We start from the raw sequence: 26,975 nt of genomic DNA, 5'->3' as shown, positions 1-26,975 counted from the left end.
CATTTTTTCAAGTTTGCCTTAAGGACATCCTTTGAAAAGCTTTCCCTACCCTCCTGTTGAGCATACACCTTGACTGAGCTGAGAGAATAAAACTTGTTTTAGGAGTCTTAGAGTTGGACATCTGGATGATGTGGCTGGCCCAGCCAAGTTGATGTTAGATGGTCATAACCTTAGTGCTTGTGGTGGTTGCTTGAGAGAGGACACTAATGTTGGTGCATCTATCTTCCCACTAGATTTGAAGAATCTTCCTTGGGCAGAGTTGATAGTACTTCTCCAACTACTTGAGGTGTCTCCTGTATGCTGTCCACACCTCAGCTCTGTACAGTAAGGTGGGGATTATAATGGGATGATAAACCATATGCTTGGTTTTGAATCTGATGTCACAATCTTTGAACACCCATTTCCTCAGGCATCCATCAAAGGCTGCATTTGCACATTTAAGGCAATATTGGATTTCTTCATTGATGTCAGCCTTTTGCAAGAGATGGCTTCCAAAGTATGGGAAATACTTGGTGTTCTCCAGTCTCACCATGAATCTGTATTACTGGTCCTGGGGACTGTTCATTAAGAGCCCGTTGATAGGATCTTAGTCTTCTGAACGTTAAGCATCACTCCCATTTTCTTGTATGCCTCATAGAATCATATAAAATTAGGGTTGGAAGGGACCTCAGAAGGTCATCTAGTTCAACCCCCTGCTCAAAGCAAGACCTTCCCTGACTAGGTCATCCCAGCCAAGGCTTTGTCTATCTGGGTCTTAAAAACATCTAAGGATGGGGACTCTGGGTAACCTGTTCCAGTATTTTACTACCCTCCTAGTGACCAAGTTATTCCTAATATCTAACCTAAACTTCCCTTGCTGCAACTTGAGACCATTGCTCCATGTTCTCTTATCTACCACCACTAAGAACAGTCTAGCTCCATCTTCTTCGGAAGCAACCTTCAGGTAGTTGAAGGCTGCTATTAAATCCCGCCTCAGACTTCTCTAAATAAGTCCAGTTCCCTCAGCCTCTCCTCAAAAGTCATGTGTCCCAGCTCCCTAACCATTTTGGCTGCCCTCTGCTGGACTCCCTCCAATTTGTACATATCCTTTCTCTAGTGGGGGTCCCAAAACTGGACACAGTACTCCAGATGTCATCTCACCAGTGCCAAATAGAGGAGAAGAATCACTTCCCTTGATCTGCTGGCAATACTCCTAATGCAGCCTACTATTCCATTCACCTTCTCAACAAGCACACTGTTGGCTTATATTCAGCTTACTGTCCACTGTAACCCCCAGGTCCTTTTCTGCCAAGTAAAAGTTCTGCCTTGGTAAAGACACTGACTATTGCCTAAAGGTCTGCTTCTGAGTGAGAACAGGCTGCAGCAACATCTAGAGCTCGATGATTGAAATCAGGGTAGTCTTGGTTTTAGCTTGGAGCCAGCTGAGATTAAATCAGGGGTGGGCAATTATTTTGGGCGGAGGGTTGCTTACTGAGTTTTGGCAAGCTGTCAAGGGCTGCATAGGTAGCCCTGCCCCTTGACAGGTGCCCCATCCCCTGGTCAGCATCTTGGGGCTGGAAATCCTGCCCCTAATCTCTGACCTTTGCGAAAGGAAGTACTCCTTTGGGGAAAAGAATTTGTCATCTTAGAGGAAAAAAATCAAATTACATACTAAAAAGCAAACACCCTTAATAATATATTTTAATTTAATTAAAAAAAAATTTTTTTTTGTCTTGATTTGTTTGTGCTTGTGGTGTATACGCAGAAGTGACTGCATACAAGGGTTTGTGGGGACGTGTGTGGGTATGGGAGCCATGTGGTGCAGAGTGGTCGGTGGGCATGAAGGAAAGTGGGGAAAGCAGTGGGGGGGGAGTGGAAGTGAGCAGGAGTGTGGGGTCTGCACCAATGTCCCGGGGCCAGCACTGATGGGGCCCAGAGTGGGAAGGTAGGAGCACGGGGCACAGGCTGGCAGGGGTCTGTGGAGCTGGGCTGGGTTGCACCAGCAGGGAAAGGGGGAGCCAGCCTGGCTCCATAGAGCCCCTGCTGGCTGGGACCCCATGCTCCTGCTGCCCAACGCCCGCTCACTTCCAGTGCCCCCACCTCAGCCCCAACCCCAAGTGCTCGCCTGCAGGGAATGAGCTGGTGCTCAGCATGGGGGAAAAGTGGCCCTGCCTCCCTGTGGCTGGCACCCCGTGCTGCAGCCACTCATAGCTTGCACAGGGCTGTCCTGCCTCTCCACCCCATCATGGGGCAGCAGTGGCAATGGAGAGCAGGCACAGGCAGCCCTACATGGGCTCTGAGTGGCTGCAGCAGGGGATGCTGGCCATGGGGAGGGGGAAGGGGACTGGCTGCTTTTCCCCTGTGCTCGGAACCAGTTTGTTCCCTGCCGCCGCTGCTAGCCTGGGCCCCATGCTGGCTCTGGGCTTGCCTGTCGGGGCTGAGCTGTGGCAGCAGCAGCTGGGCAAAAGCTGCTGCTTGGCACAAAGGAAAGTGGCCCCCTCGCTTGCCGCTGCTAGACAGTGTTTGCTGCAACTGCTTGCCCAGAGCTTGTGCTGCACTAGGTTGTGGTGTGGCTGCTTCACCACCACCTCTGTGCTGCCCAGTGTGGCAGCAGTGGCTATGTGGAGCAGTTGCTGGGCAGCAGAGGCATCAGTGAAGCAGCCGCATCATAGCCTAGCGTGGCACAAGCTCCAGGCAGGCAGCCACAGCAAACACTGGCTGCTGGTTGCGAGCTGGATGGGGGGGCACTTTCCTCTGTGCTGAGCAGCAGTTTCTGGGGAACAAATAGAGGAGGCTCAGCATGGGGAAAACTGGCCACTGCCCTTCCCCATGGCCAGTGCCCCATGCTGCATCCACTTGTAGCCTGCACGGGGCTGTCCTGCTTCTCTGCCCCATCATTGCCATCCTGTGGCAATGGAGAACAGGCACAGGCAGCCGCACGTGGGCTGCAAGCAGCTGCAGCATGGGGTGCCAGCCACAGAGGAGGTGGGATGCTTTTCCCACATGCTGAGCACCAGCTTGTTCCCTATGGGCAAGTGTGGGGTGTGCTGGGTTGGGCCTGTGCAGGGGCACTGGGAGCAAGCAGGTGTGTGGGAGCCAGCAGCAGCCAGGTGGGAGCGCGGGGTCTGCACTGGTGACCCGGGGCCAGTGCCGATGGGGCCCAGAGCAGGGCAGCAGGAGCACTAGGTCCTGGTCAACAGGTGTTCTATGGAGCTGGGCTGGCTCCCCCCTCCCCCTGTTGGTGCAGCCCAGACTGGCTCCACAGACCCCTGCCAGCCCACGCCCTGTGCTCCTACTGCTTTGCTCTGGGCCCCACTGGCCCCAGGATGTTGGTGCAGGCCCTGCGCTCCTGCTTGCTTCCACTCTCCCTACCCCTGCTGCTGCTTTCCTGCCCACCCACTGGCTCCCAGCTATGTGACTAGACCGTGGCACTCAGCAGGAGCTGGCTGGCCCCAAGGACTGGGGCGATCACTGCAGTCCTCCCCTGCCTCCCTCCCCTCCCCTTATTACCGGAATTTCCTGCGCCAATGTAGCCACAAACAGCCATGGTCCCAGGCCAGAGGTATTTGCTAGGCAGGGGCATCTGGCTGGGGAGGTGGGGCCGGGTGGGCCCTGCTGTTCCAGAAGCCTGTTGGGGCTTTCCCTTGGTCCTACTGTCCCTGGATCCTGTCATCTTTGACAGGAGCCGGGGCAGATAAATATTAATTTTCTAAATTTTTTAGGGGCTCTGTGGGTCTGATAGAATGGCTTGGTGGGCTGCATCCCGCCCATGGGCCATATTTTGTCCACCCCTGGATTAAACAGTTTACCATTCATTTAGTAGTTTAGCTCCACTCTCATTGGAAAGTTGTTTGTAGTTGGACGTAGCATCTCAATAAGGAATACTGAGAAGAGTGTTGGAGTGATGATGCAGCCTTGCTTAACTCCTGTCTTAACCTCAAAGGGATCTGTGATAGATCTGTAATTGAGAACCACCACTCTCATACCATCATGGAGCAAGGAAAGAATGGTGATGAATTTTGGTGGGCATCCATACTTCAAAAGGATCCCCTACAGATCTTCTTGGTTGAGAGAGTCATAGCCTTTTGTGAGGTCAAAGGAGGCCACAGAGAGGCATATACAGTAAAGGCTCTGTTATCCAGCATCCCCCCGGAATAGAGGATGCTGGATAATCAAATGCACACTGTCTGGTGCACTCCCCAGCATCCGTGTACCAGGGGACAGGGAGGGCGTCCTGCACAGGCTGCTTTGCCCCAGGCCGTGGGCCAAAGAAGTTATGAAGAAGAACTCGGCTTGTGGCGGCAAAACCGGAAGTGGAACTTCACTAGTGGAACTTCCGGTTTTGCTTTCTCCGGTCCCTTGGGTGCCGGTTACTGGAGCTTTCCGGCTGATAAAGTGCTGGATAACACAGCTTTTGCAGTATTGTTCCTGTTATGTTTTCTGCAGCTAGCAAGCAGCAAAGTTCATATCAGTTGTACCTCTTGAGGACCTAAATCCATGCTTAGATTCTGGGAGGAGCTCTTCAACAAGTGGGAAGAAACAGTTCATGAGGGTTCTAGCAGTAATCTCTCCTGCAGTGGACAGCAAAACAATCCTTCTCTAATTTCCACAGTTGGACTTCTCTCCTTTCTTGAAGACTGTCAAAATCATGGCATCCCTGAGGTCATTTTTGACTTGCTCACCATTCCAAATCCTTAAGATGAGGGCACGGAGCTGTGCTGTGAGCTTCTCCTCCCTCTGCTTGAAGATTTTGATGGGGATTCCATCAGCTCCAGATGCCTTGTTGTTCTTCATTTGTTTGGTGGCTTTCCTCACCTTGTCCAGTGTTGGAGGGATTCCAAGATTGTTGCTGATGTGTGTTCTCAACTTCAGCTCACAACATCAGAGACAGAGTCTTGATCAAGAAGATCTTCAAAATGCACCTTCCAATGGGCACTGACGGTTCTTCTTTCCTTGATCAGGTCTCCTCCCATCCTTACGTTTCAAGGGGGATGGGCCTCTGAGTGCTTGGATCATAGATGGCTTTGGTGGCACTGAAATATTCACACATATTGTGGATGTCAGTAAGATGTTGAATCTCCTTTGCCTTGTCTTTCCACCATCTGTTCTTCATATCAGAGGTCCTCCTTTGGACCTCTGCCTTGGCTTGTTGGAGATTCAATTTCTTTTGCTTGGAGTTGATGTCATTCTGCCATGCACAAAAGGCCTTGTGCTTGCGGTTTATCTACTCTTGGATCTCCCAGCTATTCTCATCAAACCAATCTTAATGTTTTCTAGCAAAGAATTCAAGCATCTCTTTACAGGCGCTGATGATGGTGGACTTGAAGGCACCCCAAATGCTGCTGACATTCTCCCATTGCTGTTGATCAGAATTTGTCAGTTTTTTGCTGAGGTGATTGTGGAAGAGGTCTTGCTTGATTGGGTCTTTGAGTCCTCTGACATCTGAGCAGGCAAGTGTGTATCGTAAGCAGGAAGAAAACAGCAGCTTTCCAAAACTTTTGGCTCTGAAATTTCAGCAACGTGCAGAACTTCAACTGGAGTTAACACAATACAAGCCTACAGACCAATACAGACGCAGCCTGTTCAGTGTATGAAAAGCTGGAAAAAGATGGCTTTATTTCACAGTAAAGAACTGCCTCTGCTTATGCAGAAGTTTCCATACTTAACCTACGCAAAGCAAGAAATGTTTTGTTGCATCAAGAGCTAATCTACATAGTATCACTGAGAATTAAAACCAGAATTTCTTTTTGTATCCTCAAGGGTAGTCGTTGACAATGTTTTGCAGTGGGGCGCTACTTTAACACAGATTAGATCTGAGCACAGACTGCTTCTAGCCTAGCGTGTTGCCCCTGCTTTTTCCTGATGTCTGGGCAAAGCTTCCACTGCTGAAACACCACAGAAGCCCTCCCACTCTTTAAGATGGATTTGGCTTGTAGGCCAGGTCACAGGTTGCCAACCCCTGCCCTAGGGTGTTTCAGTAGTTGTCAACTGTAATCAATAAATGAGAAGAAAGAGAAAAATAAGACTCATATTTGCAGAATGGATCTGCATGCATCTCTTTCATTAAACACTAAACTCAGAAAGCATAAAATAAGCTTTAAAATGGATACCTCCCAACCAAGGCCTGCTACAAAATCTTCATAGGCATGGCTCCCTCCAGTATTTGTGAGGATGGAGTGTTTATCTTCTTGGCCCTCAGCAACATAAAATACTGCAATCTTGTGAGTCTCTCGGCTGTAAAATGCAGGAGCAGCATTACATAACTGTCCATTTCAGAGTTTTAATATGGAATTAGAATAGGCAAGCAATGCATACAAACAATGGCTAGCATGTAAAATTTTAAAAAGCTAGTGAAAATACAGTACAATAACAAACTCTCTCTCTTTCATGTTTCCTTGCTTTCATCCTTGACATTATTTTGCTCGTACATTCTGTTTTGCCATTCACCAACAGCAATTGCCACCTGTGAGATTAGCAGCAACAGATGGTACAATAGAGTAATCAAAAAGTTAATGGAGAGGTTTTTAGTTGGGGACCTCAAAAAAGTAAAACCTATGATATGGATATTATTTTCATTACCAAGAGGTGCTTTAATTATTCTTTAATAGTTGTATGTGTAATACCTTGCAAGTGATCTAATAAAAGTGTCTCATGAAGATTAATTTAATAAACACAAGTAATGTGAGGGTTTTTTTGTGCGTCTCTAGTTTAAAAACAGCTGGATAAAAAGCTGCACGACAGAAAAGTGTTTCTAACTGTCATTTCACTAATTTTACAAGCATCTGAAGAGCTGTCTATTTTAAGGACAACAGCCAAACGGTAGACCAGCTTGCTAATTATACATTTTCTGCTTCACTTTTAATGGAATTAATTTTGTATTTATAAAAAACAACCACCCTTCCAACAGAGAGAAAGATAGCACTAAAGTCTAACAGAACCTCTAAAACTTCCACTTATCCATTTCTGATGCTAGTCTGCTGATGGAAGTAAACAGAAAGGCTTTACAAAAAATGCCACATGATAAAAGATGGTATTTCTCTACGATAGCCACCTCTGAAAATCTACATTCATGTATTTAAAAGCCCCTAGAGATTATACTTTTGTACTGATTTTTAAAGAATTTGATAAAACAGACAAACTACCACCACTTGGTTTGGAAAAGTGGCTTGTAGTGAGCACAAAGTGAAGGTGAGGGTCAGTGCAGTAGCAAGGGGGTGGGCAGCAGGGTGTCCACCTTGGGTGCTGAAACAAAGGGGCACCAACAGGTGCAGCCCAGCTGGGGTGGGGCATGGGATGGAGCTGCAAGCCTCTCGTTTAGGGGGGAGGGGGCATGGGGATGGGGGAAGGGTGGCTCTCGCCACTGCATGCACTCCCAGGCAAGAATGTGGGGGGTGAGAGCATGTGCCCCCCAGATCCCTGAGCAGGATGAGGGTGCGTAGCTGCTGTGGCCTTTGCCCTGGGCACTCAACTTCATTGCTATGGCACTGGCTAGGGTAGTGTCTGTTTCAAGCAGTAGGGAAATTATTTTAGCTTTTCTTATGAGCCACAATTCCAATCACTTCCATACTTTGTAAAATATTGATGGCTTTAATTCTCAGAATTAATTCCAAGCTAACTTCATTGAATTTTGAAATTTCTCTCATTATACGAGAGACAAGAATTCTTGTTGTGCCTTATATTGGACTAAATGCACAGTTGGGATAGATGTAGGCAAGCTTTTGGGTGTCCCAGTACCTTCTTCAGGCTTCACAGTGAGGCCCAAGGGAGTACGACATTCAAAAGCTTACCTATGTCTATACCAACCATGCTGTTGGTCCAATATAATACCCACAAGAATTCTTGCTTTTCACATACTGGACTGTCATGGCAACAACATCATCTTAACATTACCATCTCTTTTATTAGATATCTAGATACAGTAGATGCTCGCACAATGATTTTCATGGAACATACTAAAATAATATTAACAGATAAATTAATTGTTTGAAGGTTTTAATTTTATTTCATGGTACTCTATTCAAATTTTCATTTCACCCTATACTTTGCAGGTACTCTTTTCAAAAAGTAGCATATATGACTTATTTATTGGGACATACATTTGTTAAGTCTTCTATATAAACTAAAGCTCTTTAAATAAAATCTCACTTTGAAAAATAAAATGACTGATTCAAATAAATTAGTTCTTTTAATAATTTACCATTGTCGTGAGTCCAAATTTCTAAGTTCTCGAAGTAACTTCTCATTTTTCTTCAAGAGATGAAAGCTTCTTCTAAACAAAATAATTTTAAGCATTTTCAGCACACATTCAATGATGGATATAGGAGAGTACAAGAACACATTTTCAGTTCTATTCATGAAATTGCCCAGAATTGTTCTTGTATTTTTGCTTTTTCAAAATTCTAATGAAACCTTTCAAATAAGAAAGACAAACAATTTCTATTCTGGGAAGTTTTATGCGCTCTTCTTAAAGCTCTGAGTGTAATCCCTACTTCCTTTCACTTTCCTCTTCTGTGAATTTATTGTCTCCAGCTATAGCCAGTATCCCTGCCTATGGAGGAATGGTGCCTATATAATCTGCTCCTTGGCAGACCAGGGAATAACTGTTTAGAAATACCGGATACTATCATAATCAACCATCCTTGAGAATGAGAACCCTGAAAATTGAACTCTGATTTCCTGAATTGCAGAGCAAAGCTAAGCACAGCCAACTGGCTACCCAGTCAGCTGAAATGCTTAAAAACAAGTACCCGTACCCCAAAACACATAGTTACGTTATAGCAAAACAATTGCCTGTATTCTTAAAATTTTACTTAAAATACTGCTGATAACATATGTTGAAATGAGGCCAAGAACTGCACCATTGGGGAAAAAAAGCAGCTTTGGCAAACTACTGAAAGCCTGCTTAAGAATAAAAGAATCATTTAAAAGTAGGGCTAGAATGGATCAACCTCCTGCTCACAACAGGATAATCCGCAATTAAATCATCCAGGTCAAAAGTGCATATAAATTGCTCTTAAAAATGTTCAAGGATGGAGATTCTACAACCTCCCTGGGTAATCCATGTTTAAGTATACTCATCATGGAGAAAGTTCGTCCTAAATGTCCAGCTTAAATTTCCCCGGCAGCAATTTGAGACCATTGTTTCTAGACCTGTCTCTGGCGGCCACAGAAAATAGTTTCTCTGCATCCTCATTAAAAGTATCATTTAGGTATTTGAAGACTGTTATCAAGCCCTCCCTCACCCTCCTTCATCTCGTCTTCTCCAGACTATAACCCTAATTCTTTCAGCCTTTCCTAATATGCCACATTTCCCAGGCTTCTAGTTATTTCTGTTGCTCTCTGATGGGCTCTTTCTAGTTTGAAATGTGGGGCCAAGGACTGGACACAGTACTCCACCTGAGGCCTTACCAGTGCTGAACAGAGTGGAAAGGTCACTCCACTTAATTTGCAGTGACACTTCATTTAATACAACCTAATATACAGTGACTCTTTTTGCAACAAGAGCCAAGTGTTGATCATATTCAGCCCAGGTCCTTGACTGCAGTCTTCAGCTTAGTTGATCATTCCCCAGTTTGTCTTTGTGAATGCAACAGTTCTTTCTTAAGTATAGAACTTGGTACTTATCTTTGTTGATCTTCTTCATTCTGGACTGTGTCTCTAGTTTATCAAGGTCATTCTAAATCTAAACCTACCCTCATGTGCCTGCAATTTCACCCAACTTGGTGTTATCTGCAAATTTGCTAAGTGTACCATTGTCCAAATCAATAATTAAGATATTAAACAATAGCCTACCCAGAATAGGCCATTGGAGAATCTTGCTCCGTACCTCATCCTAACTGGACATCTAGTCATCATGACTAGCCATTGAATCTGATGACCCAATGAGATGTGTATCCATTTTACACTACTTTCATCAAGCCTGTAAGTCTTTACCTTATGTATGAGAATGTCATGGAAGACAGTGTCAAAGGTTTTGCTAGAATCAAGACATATCATCATGTCTGCTTCTCTCCCTAATTCCATGGAACTGGTCATAGAAAGATATCAGGTTAATTAGGCACAACTAGCTTTTGATGAATCCTGCTTGTTGTTCTCAAACAAGAACAGTTACCACACATTTGCTGCCAAAATTCTTGATGACAAAAAGTTTCATTCATAGGACTGCAGGTTATTTTACTTGTCCAGACCTATTTTATTTCCTTCACAGTATGGCAATATCTTGATGTCTAATCCTGCTGATCAATTCCACATTTCATTCAATGGTGAGTGATGATTTCAGAAAGACACTAAAATTCTGGGATATGCATCTTATATGCTTTTTTAAAAAAAATGACACCACAAATACATAAAGGGACATTCTCTTGCTCAAAAATGTCTTACTTCCTGTCATCTTAAACACCAACTAAAGTGATCAGGATTGAAATAACTGAGGGGAAAAATCTCCTTTTCAGCTGGCTTGTGTCTGTGCACTTCTCTGGAAAAGTACACCTGTATGCTCTTCCCCAGGCAGATTGTATACCAGGGCAACAGTGAATCCGACATTATCCCAGAACTTGGCTCTGTCAGTGACATACTACCTCATTTTCCTGAGTTCCTTGCAGGAACAAGGCAGGAAGCAGAAGCAGGCATTTACCCATTTACGGTTATTTAAATCAAGCTGGGTGAGGGAAGCAGGGTAGACAGTAAGGATAGTCTCCTCCCAACAAGCTTCCTGCACCAATCTCAAAATCTGGGCAAAGGCATTCTTGGCCTAAGCAGCTCTGTTCCCTATGAAGTGATGAATACAATGACAACAAAGGAAGAGTCACATAAAAGAACACTGCTGAGTAACAGTTAACCAAATGAAATTTGTATTGAAGAGCATACCCGTTTTTTCTTACCTTTTATCCCAAGAATTCATACCCAGTATGCTGAGAAGTAATCTGCAGTAGTAAAATGCTGACTGGGGCTTCTGGGGGGTTGGTTCATCCTGTTCCACAGCTTTCATATTTAAGTCATTAAAGTGTTTTTCAACAAATTCTCTCTCTTCTGTGTCTTGCTTAAGAATTGCATTGATTACATCATTTTCTTGTTTTTCTGAGATACAGATTGGTTGAGGAGCTGGTGTATTGAGTGAGACTCCTGTTCTCTGTAAGCATTCAGGACTAGTGATACCTAAATACTGCAAGAGCTCATCAAGAGCATCTTCCTCATCCCTAATTGTATCCCATGTTGGCACAGTTTCTCTAAATGTTCTTTTTACATGGAGTGCAATTCCATCCCTTATAGCTACATCTTCTACGAACTCATTGGAAGATGGGGCATCATCTGATTTCTCTTGCTGATATAAAGAAAGCGCCAAAGAAGTGTGTTGTGATGATCCACATACAGATGATGGCCCATACAAAATTGCAGAATCCCATGAATATTTACCAGACAGATCACGCACTATAATTCTGACATTTGAATTAGCAGATACGAGTCCAGCAGACAATCCTCCCCCAGGCATATTCTCTTCAGCTTGGATTTGTATACAAGAGACTAAGGAAGTATTGTTAAGCACAAAGAACTGAAGGTTTGGGCTCTCAAAAAGTTCAGGAGAAAGTTCAGGACTTTCACTGTAAGGGTTATCATTGTTCTCGCAAACTTGACTGGTTAACATGGCAGGGCCTCCACTCATTGGATAGTGGCCTAAACGGTTCACTAAATGAGTTACTACAGTACGAGCTGCAACAGAGATCAATCCTTGTTGCATATGGGTTTTCACTGCAAGAGAAAATAATGCTGGTGTTATAATTAAAGTTTGTGGAAGCAACATAGAGACACTAGATTATATTAGCTGGGATTTTGAGAATAAGAACTGAAGTTAAGGCACACACATACAAAATATAGATTTGAAAGAACAATGGTCTTAAGAACGTAGAACAAAGTAAACTCATATTAAACAATTTAAAAAAGAAAACTATTCTAATAGTTTTAAAACTTATTTTTATTGTTGTTTTTAAGTAGCATTTTTAAGATGGTATTTCTTAATCTACTGAAAATAGATCTGAAATTGTTGATAAAGTGAGAGCTACTTTATTATTAAAAGTCAAACCTTTAAAACTGCAATAGATTTTTATATTTTGATACAGCAGTACTTTGAGGGAGACATCCCTGATTTAGTTCAAGGCTCAAAACAGGATCACCCCTGGCCCTAGGCAATCCAAGACAACTGTTTATCTAACCTGTTCTTAAAACACTTCCAATAATGGAGATTCTACAACTTCTCTATATAATCTAATTCCAGTGGTTAATAACCCTCATAGTTAGAAAGTTCTTCCTAATATCCAGCCTAAATCTCCACTGCTTTCTGTTGTATCCTCAATAGACACTGAGAACAATTGAATGCTACCTTCTTCAAAATAATCCTTTCTGTACCTTTCTCTTCTTTAGAATAAATACTACCAGTTTTTTCCATTTTCACTCATATATCATGTTTTACAGAACTCTTATCATGTATATTGCTTGTCTCTGTACTCTCTCCAATTTGTCCACAACTTTTTTTTAAGAGTATGCGGCCCAAAAATGAATGTAATACTTTATTCCCATGGCAATTAGGGCAGAAGAATCACTTCTTGTGACTCGCATATAGCACTTGCATTAATACATCTTGGTAGGCTTTTTCTTGCAATAATATTACAAGAACTGTAAGAAATAATCTTGCAGTGACCAGTGAAAGTCCTGTCAGTAGGATTTTCAAGTCCTTTTTCCACCTTTACAAATCAAAGCTATATATAGATTTTCCATTTCTACTGGGGGGATTGCCACTCTCCTGGTAAAACCATTAAAGTACAGACATTCCAGTTTTGTTCTCCTGGAGTGAAAATGGTGATTCCAGAAGAAAAATAACCTGACTCCAACCAAATAGAAGTCACTCCTGGGAGAAGTTCTTTTGGGAGAATCAATGTTTGTATACTTTCCTTTGTCTTAACTCCTTCCAGGGACCAGGAGTGGAGCTGTGGGGAAGAGCCCCCATGCCTTCCAGAGACCAGAGTCATCCTTGTCTGGAGAAGGTACAGGGAGCAGCTACTCCAACTATTCCCATAAACTGGGAGGGGAGGAAAACAGCATGCACCAGTTGCTCCCTATTGGCTCTTCACGTCCCAGAATCCCTAGGGTGAGAAGGAGGCTTTGCCTCATGGCTGAGTCTGCTTGGCTTCTGGGTACCAGGAGACAAGCAGAGGTTGTGGCACAGAAGGCCTCCTGACTGTTTCTCATTCTGGAGTACTCAGAGTTAGAAGTGGGCAGGCAGCCTTGCCCTATTGCTCCAGTTTCCCCAGGAACAGAAGGACAGAAGCAGCCCACACTTTCCCCAGATCAGGATCACTCTGGTCTCAGGAAGGTTCAAGGAGCAAAGGAGAGGGGGCAGTTGCAGGCTGAATGCCTATACTACTTCCTCTTCTGGAATAATTTCTAGCAGTGGAAATTTTCCACCACTGGAAATGAATGCAGCCTAAGATTTTCTAATTCACTAGCCCCTCAAAAATATTACAGAGTTCTTTTGCAAGCTTTGCTAACTGGGGAGAAGCATCCCTTTGATCTCTTTTGTCTATTTGCATCTTTTACTTTCAGTTGCGTTTAAACATAATTCTTCAATACCAACTTTCATTTCATATTAAATGTTTTTATTGTGAAACCTAATAATCTGATATATCATTTTACTATGCATACATAGAAGGGAGGACAAGGACATAGCCTTAATTTTAAAAATCTATATATATTATGTCCCTTGAAACATGCAATACTTGCAAAGTTACTAGAGCAGAAGTGGGAGCATAATTCTTCCTTATGCCTGCTTCCTATAGAATTGAACAAGTCTTTATTCAGTCTCTTACTGAGATGCAGGCAGCTGCCTCTGGGGAGATCCATTAATACTGATATGCATTAAAATCATGTAATGTAGCTCATGTAATGTTATTTAACTGTAGGAAGAATCATATCCCAAGACTCCTGATCACATCTGTCAAGGAGCAATCTGTCTTTCAACGTTGCATGTGTTATCCAAACCATGAGACTCATGAATGAACTTGCATTCTATGAAAAAGTTTGGCAGACTTCATCTTTCTTACTGTATACATTCCTCACTAATACACATCTTATTTCTCTGTACGTGTTCCTCAATAATACATCTGCTCTACCATCCCTATCCATTTTGCCAACAAGATAACATGAAGGTACCTTTATTCTGATAAGCTTTTCTTTAAATACGGAAGGAGTGGTATATTGTAGAGCCAATATGGTGACCTGGGTCTGGTTTTCCAGTACTTCGAATAGTGTGCAGTTGCTCCATATACAACCAATCAACATGTTTCTCTGCTGCTAGTCTGTGCTAATTGGCTCTCAACTTGATCTAGCTCCTCATGGCCTCTAATACACTAATTTTGCTCCTATCACACTTCTAGTAATGCCAGTGAGAGCAGATGATGTGAGATGGGTAAGCAGTGTTGTTTTTGTTCTTGCCTAGCAGCACAAGCTACAATTGCCAAGGCAGCAGCACTAGGGTGGCATTATAATCTATGCTGTACTTTGCCAATTAAATTTTGTAAGATAACCTACTTAGAATTACAAAGCCTTGAGATTTTAAGGTAGCTTTATATTTTTTCTTTAACTCACCTAAGGAGATATAAGGAACATATGAAATTACTTTTATTTAGAAATTTAACGAAGAATTATAAAAGAACCAATCATGTGTGGAAATGCAAAATGAAGATATTGATGCTAAGGCTTTGTGCAACTGACATTCATTTGAAAAAAAAAAATCTATTCAAGGTTGTCTTTTCAGGTTGTCAGATTAAACAAGCCACACAGCATTTGCTGCAAACCCATAATTACAGATTATTATAGCATACAAAAGATGCAAGGCATAAAAAGCTGCTGCAATTCACTACACTGTAATAGAACATGCAGTGGAAGTTAATTTTGGCAAATGCTTTAAATATTAGCTTTACATAATATGTATAGGTGAAACTATAATTAGGACAGAATGAATCCTTCGAAACCTCTTTCATTCTGACCCTGCAGATGATTACTTTTTGCTAATAAGACCACAGCCATTTGACAAAAAGCCAACTACAGTACCTTGCTTCACTCTTCAGTAAATTTAATAATTACAGCTCCTCCTGCCAATAGGTCTCAAATCAGACTTGTTCAATCCAATACTGAGCTTATTAGGGGACAGCTCTATGTTTAGAATTCTTTGGCCAAAAAAGTACTTGAGGATGATGAAGCATGCCTTAGACAAGGGCACAATGATTAGCCATTTTCTCCACATAAAAAACAGCACGTAGTCAGTACAGACCACAAAATCACCTGCTGTTAGCACACAGCTGCTACAAAGAGGTTCTGCATTTATCTGGTACCTAATACCTTTAAGGAAGCCTAAATGGAACAACTTAATATGGAGGGAGAATAGCACTACACAGAGTTTCTGGTATCAATATTAAGCTCATCTTTTTCAATTTTCTTTCCATTTAAGCCATCTGATATGTGTTAGATAAATTTGATAAGAAAGATGTCATTACTTTAAATCTCAGTTTCTTCTATTTACTGTCATTATTTCAGAAGAAAATGTTCTTAATTCCTGACTCTGTAAAGGTCTGAAGTAGACTATATAAAATTGTTTCTTTTATGATGCAACTTTGTTTTACATTTTAAAAACTTATAGACACAAAACAAATCATGATAAATTTCATTCAGTTTTAACTAGAGAAAGCTTTCTACAAAAAAAATATTCTTAAGAAAAGGAATGAAAGTGTGAGAGAAGTAACCTTACATAGTTAAAAGGAAAAAAGAATTACTCATATTTGCATGTTCTCTGCTACATTGAAAAAGGAGGATCCATATAAAATAGATTTATATGTTGTTATCTACATATTTCAATTAAACAAGTTGCAATTACTCAAAATTTGCTATTTTATTCTGTATTGATGAATGCTACTTATTTTCTAGAATCATGTTAAACATAATTGAAAGTTCAGCTTTAGACAGTCACTTCAGTATTGGACATTAAGAGACATTCTCTTTTAAACAGAATCTATGAAGGCAACCTGACATACCTTCTGTGACTGGCTGAAGTTTAGAAGACCGTTCTGAGTCTGGAGAATGTAGTGGTTCTGGCTCTTTCAGACTTTCTAAAGGCATAAAAGGATCATAATCCATAGATGCCAAATCAGAAAAACTTAGAGGGAAATACTTTGGGGTGCCAAAACATTGAGCTCCATAGACACATCCATGCAGAACCTAAGACGAAAACATGAATTTAAGATGGAAATATATAAAACACCCTCCTACCTAATAAATAAGAGCATTTAGCTTTATTTGCATGTTGATTAACTTGTTACAAATATAAAACCTACCAACAAGCCATGAAACTCATTAAATGTGGTAAAACATGGGATAGTTTTAGAAAACGTATATTCATGGAACTGAATTCCTGCAGGAAGGGAAAGTTACTAAAATCAAGAGCCTATATAAATAGGAATGTGGTCAAACATTAATATAGTAAATATCAAATGTTGTGTCTGTATTTCAAGTTTAAACTGCTTACGGCAAAATAAATGTATGCACTTAACATCACTAAGCATAAGTCAGCATTAAGCAAATTAACAAAGCAATATTAAGTTAAAACACTTACTCTATAAAGCCTATGTTCTAGCCTGCATACACTGTTTTATACTTTTGGTTTTTACCAGTACTTTGGTGAAAAACAGGCAACACAATGTTTTTTTTATTTTCACTATCTCCCAATTTCACAGCACTGACTTTCTTGCACATATTAATATTTTAAAATTAATTTCTTTAGTTTTGCCTCCTTTTTACAGAGTGAATTGTTTCAAATACATTCAATACTAAATAGTTCTAGGTAAAACATACAAGAACTAATGCAGAAGCAGTCCAAATGATTGCCACAGAACTGGAATCAGATCAAGAGAAGGGTTCTGCCTTCACTTCCCCTAATTATCGTTTTCAAGTATAAAAGCTGCCATTGGAACAAAAATAAAAAAAATTAAAGGATAAGTACCTTAAATATACAATGCAGAACAGATTTTTCAGTCTTATCATTTTCATCTGCAGTGTGAACAGGTTGCAGTAAGGTCTTTAAAGGCAAGGCCATTATCCAGTCCAATAAACAGAGTAGTAAAGATACTACCAACTGTAACAAACACATTTTTAGTTACAAATTACTTAAAACAGCAGCTAGCTACTTCGTATTTACTACTGTAGTTTGTTTTTCTGCTTTGTTCTTATTTCCCAATTTAATCTTACTGGTAATCATCATTACTCCATGATATCTGGATGAGATGGTAGGTTTATATAGCACAATACAATTATACTAGCCTAGGTCCCAGAAGGAGTATAGCCATACCAGCGTGGCACTTTACTCTTGCTAAACAGACGTTGTATATTGCTGAGCTGATGTGAGTATATTGCTTAGTTCTGTGGCTGCCTCGGGTAATTTTACATATCACTAATGCTGTTCTATGCACACACACCTTGTATGTTCAAACTCCATGCTGTCTCAGCTTTCAGTGCTAAGGCCTCTGCTGCTGCTCCCCCTCACCCTCCAATGGAACGTGGGTGAGTAGATCTTATGTTTAAATGGATATATTTATATGATCTTGTAAAGCTAATTTGAAACAAATTTTAAAAAACTGCAGTCGACACTGTATAAACAAGGCTTAGAGTAAATATAAAGAAAACAAAGGCTCACAAAAAATTGAAATATCTGAATTTCCTTTGCTACTTTATAAATGATATAAATTAATTGTTTTTAATGTGCTAATATGACTAAGCTATGGAAAAGATATCCATTGAAGAGGTATCCAACTGCTATTCTATATTGCAAACTATTCAGTCTATGAAAGATCTAACTCCCTCTAGTGGCCACTTTCACAAAGACCATAATACAACACTGAAAGTTTCACAAACACTGATACTATTAGTGGAATAAAAATACTGTAACCACTTCAAACACTGATTACAAAACACAAACCTATACTAAACATATTTATAATTTACAGAACTGCAAGAAGTGGTCAGTCAGAAATAAAGAGTTCAGATAACCAGAAACAAGATTCTTTAAATCAATTAACAATGCATCAGTCTTTAGCACAAAGTGAAGAGCCCCCTTGACTAAGGAGCTCCTTAAGCTAATTTTTGAAACATCTTATTACCAAACATATAAATGTAATATGAATTTCATGCAATACATACTAACATTGCTCCACAGAAGTACCGTGCAAAAAATAGATTTCATTTCAGTAGTTTTATTTTGTCATCATTATCATAATCTTTTATATCCATATTTAGAGGAAACTATTTTAAATACATATTAGAACAGTATTTCTGTATCTAGAAAAGCAACTTTGTGAAATATGAATGGCATAAAATGGCAACAAAATGACCTGCAATAAGTCATGGAGGAATCTTCCACGTGGAGGTGGTGCTCTGTTGTCTTCTGTGGCGGCTACTGACCTATATCCAGCATAAAGGAGGGAGGTAATACCTCATAGTACAAACTGAGATGCAGTGGAACAGAGCCCCTCTATGCCTGATTGCCTTTTAGGGTGCCTGTAGACATGCAGAGAGGCTGCTCCAATGCGCTGCAATTATAGTGCGTCAGAGCACACTCAATTAATCATTTGATGAGCTTTAGTTCAAGTGCCCCCACTGCCATTTTGAAATGCAGGGACACTGATACACAAGACACAGAGGCTGCTGGAGACATGCTAATCAGCACAATCCAGCAGACTCAAGTCTGCTCTGACACGCTGTAATTACACGTGCCCCCAGAGTACACGTAAAAATGCCCTTAAAGTTAAGTCAGTTGGACTTTATGCCAACAGAAGAAGTTAAGAGCAGCTCCCTGCTGCTCCACCTTCAATCAGGGCTAAAAGGCCAAGGGAAGCCACCTGCAACAGGCTACTGAGAGTGAAGATGCTCATTTCAAAATGGATGCTGCTTCCAGTTATCCCCAATACAGATGAAGCCAAACTGTCATCAGGAAGCTGCCTATGCTGTCAGAAGGCAGGAAGGAGCACCATGACTGAAGGATGGGAGAGCTAAAGGAAGCCTACTGTTCCATTTCTATTGAAAAAAATGGCAGTAACTTTGAAAGGAAGGCAGTTCTTCATGGACACTCTCTGTTTTAGGCAATGCACTGCAGTCTTGATTATACAACTATGACCTGACATCTCCATAACTGTAGTAACTCTGGCATATTAAAAGCATAATAAATTATTACCCTCTTGTCCTGTTCGTAAGAAGAAGCTTCTGTCCCAGGCAGAAGGTGAGTAATAGTTGCTACCAGAATCTGTGGACAATAAACAATGATTTCCTTTATAATTACTATTTTAAAGTTATTTTTTAAAACTTAAAATATTTGAGTCAACAGGTAAATGTAATGTTTGGCAAAAACCTAACACACTGAAAACTATAAAACAAGTTTTCATAGAAGTAACTAATTTGCTACTTCAGATTTCAAATATATGATTTCCTAAAATCATCATTAAAATACCAGAAAAGCTCAAATAGTTATATTTTTTTTAAATTACTTACTTGAATAATTTTCAAAGGTAAATCAGCTTGGTATGCTTGAAGCCTGTGTACATAATGAATCAGCATGCTGAGCATATTGCAGGCAACGTGCGCTACTGTTTTATTTGGAAACTATATAAAAGAGAAAGGAAGAAGCAGTAATTAGTTTATGACTGGCTGGATTTCAAAGTATGATATACCATATGTTGGACAAAAATACTCATTATTAGTTTTACAGATTTAGTTCCTTAAGGACTGTTTAGGTAAACTATGGAATTAATCTATTACTTTCTACTTAGTGATCTTTAATTTACTATGAATTACTTTCTAGTTAAAAACAGATAGAATCACTCAGCTTCCTTGGAAAGGAAAAGATGGTCTGATTTGGTACAGGGGTTTTGGGGAGGGGAAAAATTCCTCAACTTTATGCACAAATTGTGTGGTACTTCTCACAAAACCACAAGAAAGAATTTACATCACTATTATCAAGATTTAACAGCTAACACAAAAGGCTTAGATAACTTCAGAGTCCCTAGCCAACAGCAGAAGCACATGGCAGTAGCTGTGACTTCTAAGACACTCGGCCAGTATTGAGGGGGAATGATAAATAAGCCAAATAATTGCCCACCCTGCATTAAACACAGCAAGGTTTAAAACAGAATGCTGGGATAGTGTAAGGGATGAAAAGAGAAGGGGACAGGAGCAGGAGGAGAGCCAATTACTTATCAGTAACTAGAGTTCTTCAAAAATTACTGTCAAAGTAAACATTCTTGACTAGTTAGTATGTCTTATGCCCTTGGCCTTTGCCTGGAAACACTTTTTCATTGGCAGGACCTGTAGAGTACACTGCAACCCCACCTTTCCTTGTGGTCCCTGGCTGAGGGGATAAAGTGTGCTGGTGCACATTCTTCTCTTCAGCTTCCTCTCAGTTGCACTCTTAACTGCATCCAACTCCAAGAAGAGGAGAACAGGGCAGGATTCAAATATGCATGTGGACATGAATCTTGAAATACTCCTGTTATTGGTAAGTAACTTCCTTTCTTCAACTATTTATCTACACACACATTCCTGACAAGTGGATGATCTGAAGCAGTGCCCACACATACATGACGGTTGATCTTGAAGTCCCTTGTGCAAACAGTGATTGGAGAACTACCTTGCTAAATGTAGTATAAGTTCAAGAGGCTTCCATTATTGCATAATATTTGGCAAACATATGGAGAGAGACTCAAGTCACTGCCTTACAGATATCATCTAGGAGACACCATAAAAGGAGACAGGGCTGAATGAACCTAAGTGGTGTTCTTAAAGCAGGGGTGGGCAAAATGCAGCCCATGGGCCAGATGTGGCCCACCAGGCCATTCTATCCAGCCTGCAGGGCCCCTAAGAAATTTAGAAAAGTAGTATTTATCTGCCCCTGGCTGCCTGTCATGCGGCCCTTGATGGCTTGCCAAAACACAGTAAGCAGCCCTCCACCCAAAAGAATTGCCCGTCTCTGCCTTAAAGTCACTGTCAGGATATAAGGTAGCATAAGGGGAATTTGTGATCAGGGCTTAGATTTCCCACTTGTCTTACCAAAGAGTCACCAAGAAAGCTGCCTTCATGGGCAAATGGACTAAGTCACATGAAGCTAGGGGCTCAAACACCCAACAAAAATTGTTCATGGGGTAGGTAAGCCTTCCCCACTGATGCATCTTATTAGGGCACCTTTGAGGTAGACTCCCTTCATGGAAATTAAGGAAGATTTCTGCAGGATGACTTACATTCCTAGGGAGCCTAATCAACACTTGAAGGCTACCAAAACCTGAGCTGCTGAAGATTCCATACAGATGGGAGTAAACTGAGACTTAACTTAGCTGAGTAGCTTCCACTCAAAGACCTCTGGAGCTTTAACAAATGAAAGAAGGGGACTCTGATGGATCTTGGGAGACGTCCATCCCCACAGTAAAACATGGATAGCACCTGTGAGCAGGGATTACAGGTCATATTCAACCTGGGGGGAAGTGGGCAGCGGAGTCCCCCAGGACTCGGTCCTTGGGCCCACGCTGTTCAATTTCTTCATCAGCGATTTGGATGATGGGGTGAAACGCAACCTGTTTAAATTCGCTGATGATACCAAAATTTGGGGTGAGGTGAGCACACTAGTAGGGAGGGAAAGATTGCAGCAAGATCTGGATAGGTTAAAGGGGTGGGCTAACATAAACAGGATGCGTTTCAATACTGACAAGTGCAGGGTGCTGCACTTAGGCAGTAGAAAGCAGCAGACACTTATAGAATGGGAAACTCCCTTCTTGAGAGCACGGAGGCAGAAAGGGATCTTGGGGTCATTACTGACTCCAAGATGAACATGGGCCAACAATGCGAGGTCACGGTTGGCAGGGCTAACCGGACCTTGTCGTGCATCTCAAGTAGAGCCAGGGAGGTGATCCTCCCCCTCTATGCGATGCTGGTCAGGCCACAGCTGGAGTACTGCGTCCAGTTCTGTGTGCCCCATTTCAGGAGGGATGTGGACAACATTGAAAGGGTCCAGAGGAGGGCCACCCGCATGATCCGGGGACAACAGGGCAGACCCTACAATGAAAGACTGCGGGACCTAAACCTGTTCAGCCTTCACAAGAGAAGGCTGAGGGGGCACCTGGTGACTGTCCATAAACTCACTAGGGGGGGACCAGAAGGGTTTGGGGAAGACACTCTTTCCCCTAGCGCCCCCTGGCATAACAAGGAATAATGGACACAAATTATTGGAGAGTAGGTTTAGATTAGACATCCGCAAGAACTACTTCACAGTTAGGGCAGCTAGGAGCTGGAACCAACTTCCAAGGGAAGTGGTGCTGGCTCCTACCCCGGGGGTCTTTAAGAAGAGGCTTGATGCCTACCTGGCTGAACTCATTTGAGTCCAGTTTTTTCTCCCGCCCAGGCGGGGGGGTCGGACTTGAAGATCTACAAGGTCCCTTCCGACCCGACTTCTATGATTCTATGATACAGATACACAAGATACATAGATAAATAAGTGTCCTGTAGGTTAATAGCTGTGAGCTAGTCCTCCTACCAGAGTAATGGTATACCTGCAAAGGGCACTATCATGTACTTGAGCTCATAAATGCACAGGTTTTGCTTTCTGAGGTCTAGGATGGCATAACACCCCTCTGTCCAGAAAACAGCTGCTGTAGAACCCTTTAAATATAAACTCCTTCCTTTTGCTCTGGAGGACTTTCTACCAGTGGAGTCCCCCAGTGCTTAGTGCTCGGGCTGGTACTCTTTAATATCTTCACTAATGACCTGGATTTGGGCGTCAGATGCAGACTGGCAAAGTTCATGGATGATACCACACTATGGAGGAAGGTGGTCATATGTTGGAGGACAGGCTGGGGATACAGGCCGACCTGGACACGCTTGCAAAGTGGGCAGACTTAAACCTGATGGCATCCAACACAGAGAAATGCAGGGTACTCTACCTTGGGAGAAAAAAACAGCATCATACATATAGACTTGATGGTGCTATGCTCACTAGCACCATGACTGAAAGGGACTTGGGGGGTCTTGAGAACATGAGCCCCCAATGTGATGCTGTGGCCAGCACAGCAAACCAATCTCTGGCATGCATCCACTGATGCATCTTGAGCAAAACCAGGGGTGTCATCCTCCTGCTTTATTCAGCCTTAGTGAGGCTGCAGCTGGAGTACTACGCCCAGTTTTGGGCCCTCCTCTTCAGGAGGGATGTGAATAAGCTCAAGAGAGTCCAGAGGAGAGCCACCTGTATGATCAAAGGCCAAGACAGCAAGCCTTACGAGGAGAGGCTGAGGGACATGGAATTTCAGCCTGGCAAAGAGAAGGCTCAGGGGGGACTTGGTGGCTGCCTATAAATATATAAGGGGGGTGGGGTGCATCAGGATCTGGGAGAACAGTTGTTCACCAGAGCTCCCCAAAGGATAACAAGGTCTAATGGCCACAAACTTCTAAAAGGCTTATTCAGACTTAATACAAGGAAAAACTTCTTTACGGTCCGAGTGTGCAAGGTCTGGAACAGACTCCCCCAGAGGTAGTGCAAGCACCTACTCTGGACTCATTCAAAAGGCACTTGGATGTTTATCTTCCTGGGATAATCTGATCCCTGCAGACTTCTTGCCTCTGGCAGGGGGGATAGCTTCGATCTCATGAGGTCCCTTCCAGCCCCTAATGTCTATGAAATCTATGAAGACAAAGGGGTGAACTGGATGCAACAGCTGTCAAGCTGAATAGAAGTATTTCTGAAAAGGGAGAAGAGGCAACCACTAATTACACCTTTGGATCACACCATCAAATGTCCTGCTGCATGGCTCAGATCTGGTGGACATTAAGTCAAGACCTAGAAGACAGTTTAAATTTGTAAAGCCTGTAATGCTCTTTTATGGGCTCTGAAGGGCAAAAGGTGTCCTGATAGTAAAGACTGGAGCACTCTGCTGTGGTTGATAATACCCCAGGAATGGGGGGAATCTCCCTGCTTATAGCTGGAATTGCCACATCCAGAGGGAATACTGTGGTGGACCAACAACAGCCACTGACCAGAAGCAACTAGACTTTTTGCTTAGGAGCTCATCTGTAAGCAGAGTGATTGGAGCTCAAGTGGGTGCTGGACCATGAGCTTACTGACAAGGCCATCAGTGCCAGAAAGCCTGTATCAGAAGAGCCCATGTCAGAGGCAGGGACAATGAAAAGAGTGCTAGTTCAGCACAAGGGTTCAAGGTACACTCAGAGGCCTTGGCTCCAGGGAAGTTACAATGCTGGGGAGACAGGCCCTTGGGCACAGAGATGTTGATGATGGTAGAGTAAAAGCTGAGTGAAGGGGACTGGTACCTGTGCACTATGCTGGGTCCAATATTCAGTGTTTGGACCTAGATCGATCAATCCTCATTTGTGGACAACCAGAGATGAGTAGAACATGGTAAGCTTCAATGGGATCCCAACTGGGCCATAATGTCTGTCTTGGCTCTTGTACCAGGGAAGCCAGGACCTCCTAAAGCTTGACCACCTGGGTAGGCTGGCAAGCTTCGGGGGCAGGCTGAAGTTCAACTGAACCATGAGTTGGCTGTGAAATGTCACATCTTCACTGGGGAAGTGAAAGCTGGAGCTGCTTGCTGGAAATCTACCTAAGGAAAAGGTCTTGAGCTGAACCTCAATCAAGCCAGGGCCAAGGATGGCACCTGACACTAGGACAAAGTGATGTCAGCAGCATCTTGGTAACCAGGGAAACCAGAAGAACCAGTGTCTGATAAAATCATAGGATTTCCTGAAAAGGAAAAGTTTTAGCTGGTGTAGCAGGGCACTAAGATGTTCCTGCTCCTTTAAGGCTGAAGTAGCCTAGCCAAGGAGCTCTGCAGGCTAAACAGCTGCAGGTTGCCTGGGCAACAGCCTAATGGGGTAATTGGGCAGCACCTGCAGGCATCAGATGATTGGAAGGAAGCAGGGTTTCAGGGCATAAGCCCAAGGCTGGAGCTAACAGAATCACTCTTCCTCTGGCAACTGCCAGGGGAAGGAGCTCTTGCATGAGGGACTTACCTGAGACCTGGTGCTGCCTGCTTTATTACCCAAGTACAGCAAGACTACAGGAGCCTCCTAGGGCTAGGGGGGCATGTTGTCCTAAGGGTGGAAGTTTGCTCCCTTAAAGGGGCAGAGCGTCGTTGTCATTGCTAGTGTTTAAGTTATAGCCTAGAGGCTTATGCTTATGTTACTGTTTGCACCAGTGGTTTGTGGAGGATGAGACTATATGTGAGGTGGAGGCCTCACTAGTGCCAAGAGGGGGTACACAAGAGAGCAGAGAGCCCAGTGCCAGAGGGGCACAGCTACAGGGGTGCAGCTACAGGAGCACAGCATGCCTGGCACCAGAGGGGAGCACAGAGGTGAGGTGCAGAGAGACAGGTGCCAGAGAAAGAAGTTGCAGAGACAGGCACCAGAGAGCCCAGGGCCAGAGGGGCACGGAGATACAGGGGCCTGAGGGCACAGCGCCTGAAGACCGCACAGAGGTGACATTAGTAGTATAACACCTGTGAGGCATGGGACACAGAAAAGGGAAGTTTGGAGCCATGTAGTATGCCCTGGGCATTAGGGCATTGAAAGGGCAGCCTCTCACTTAGAAATAACTTTTTCATTACTTCAAAGGCGTGGCAGATGAGTCAGGTGGGCAGACTGGCGGGCGGGCCGATATTGAGATCTGGCTCAGAGCAGGCCCCCTGTCACAACCAGGTTTCACTTTCCTTTCAGGTGTAGGATTTGAAGGATCAGTGGGGTCCCACAGGGTTTGGTCCTTGGATTGGTATTATTTAATATCTTCAGCAGTGATTTGGACAAGGGTGTGGAGAGCATCCTCTCTAAGTTCACAGATGATACCAAGTTATAGGGTACAGTTAACACACTGGAGGGCAGAGAGCAGATACAGGCTGACCTGGACAGGCTGGATCAATGGGTGGAACAAAATAGGATGCAATTCAACAAAGATAAATGTAAAGTACTCCACCTAGGAAGGAGGAATCCCTAGCACACCTATAGGTTGGGGGATGACCTCCTCGGCAGCTCAGCAGCTGAGAGGGATCTTGGAGTCATAGTTGACTCCAAGATGAACATGAGCCAGCAGTGTAATGAGGCCATCAACAAGGCCAATCACACCTTGTTGTGTATTAGCAGATGCATGACCAACAGATCAAGGGAGGTGATACTCCCCCTCTATGCGGCATTGGTCAGGCCACAGTTGGAGTACTGTGTCCAGTTTTGGGCGCTGCACTTCAAGGAGGACATGGAGAATCTGGAGAGGGTTCAGAGGAGGGCCACTCACATGATTAGCAGCCTCCAAGAAAGACCCTATGATGGGAGGTTGAGAGATCTGGATCTCTTCAGCCTTCACAAGAGATGTCTGAGGGGAGACCCTGTAGCTGCCTATAAGTTTATCAAGGGAGGACAACAGGGAATTGGAGATGTGCTATTTACCAGAGTACCCCTGGGAGTAATGAGGAATAATGGGTGCAAACTAGTGGAGAGTGGATTTAGGTTAGACATTAGGAAGACATTTTTTACAGTAAGGGTGACCAGAATCTGGAATGGGCTTCTAAGAGAGGTAGTGCTATCACCTAACTTGGAGGTCTTGAAGAGGAGGCTTGATAGTCACCTGGCTGGGGTTATCTGACATCAGTCCTCTTTCCTGCCAGAGGCAGGGGGTAGGACATGATGATCCATTCTGGTCCCTTCTGACTCTACAATCCATGAATCTAGATGGTGTACTTATCAGGAATGGGATGCCTTGTCCAGGCAAAACAGACACTGCAAATATCCACTTGAGGCTGGCATTGCTCCATCAGAAGAGAGTAACCCCCAAGTTGCGAGGGTGACATGACAGATCTGCATATGGTCCCAAACAAGAACGGAAGAGGAAAAGGCAACATTAAAAAAAAAAAAAAAAAAAACCCCAAAAA

At 43.0% G+C, this 26,975-nt stretch overlaps 1 protein-coding gene across 3 annotated transcripts in view; it reads right to left on the bottom strand.

Annotated features, from left to right (window-relative positions):
- The window catches only part of RALGAPA1 (Ral GTPase activating protein catalytic alpha subunit 1), a 286,398-nt gene that overhangs the window by 66,668 nt on the left and 192,755 nt on the right, over positions 1–26,975 (bottom strand). For all 3 annotated transcript variants that reach the window (XM_019518882.1, XM_019518883.1, XM_019518884.1), the window contains 7 exons: positions 19,558–19,668; positions 19,244–19,312; positions 17,021–17,152; positions 16,056–16,239; positions 10,860–11,724; positions 8,177–8,248; positions 6,090–6,213 (listed from right to left, as the gene is read on the bottom strand). In XM_019518882.1, the coding sequence (XP_019374427.1) occupies positions 6,090–6,213; positions 8,177–8,248; positions 10,860–11,724; positions 16,056–16,239; positions 17,021–17,152; positions 19,244–19,312; positions 19,558–19,668 (1,557 nt within the window). The remainder of the gene's footprint in view (positions 1–6,089; positions 6,214–8,176; positions 8,249–10,859; positions 11,725–16,055; positions 16,240–17,020; positions 17,153–19,243; positions 19,313–19,557; positions 19,669–26,975) is intronic.

This window comes from Gavialis gangeticus, unplaced genomic scaffold (assembly GCF_001723915.1).
Source record: "Gavialis gangeticus isolate Ggan-Ray unplaced genomic scaffold, GavGan_comp1, whole genome shotgun sequence".
Lineage (NCBI taxonomy): Eukaryota > Metazoa > Chordata > Crocodylia > Gavialidae > Gavialis > Gavialis gangeticus.
Note: the sequence above shows the minus strand (reverse complement) of the source record. Positions and strands in the feature narration are given on the sequence as shown.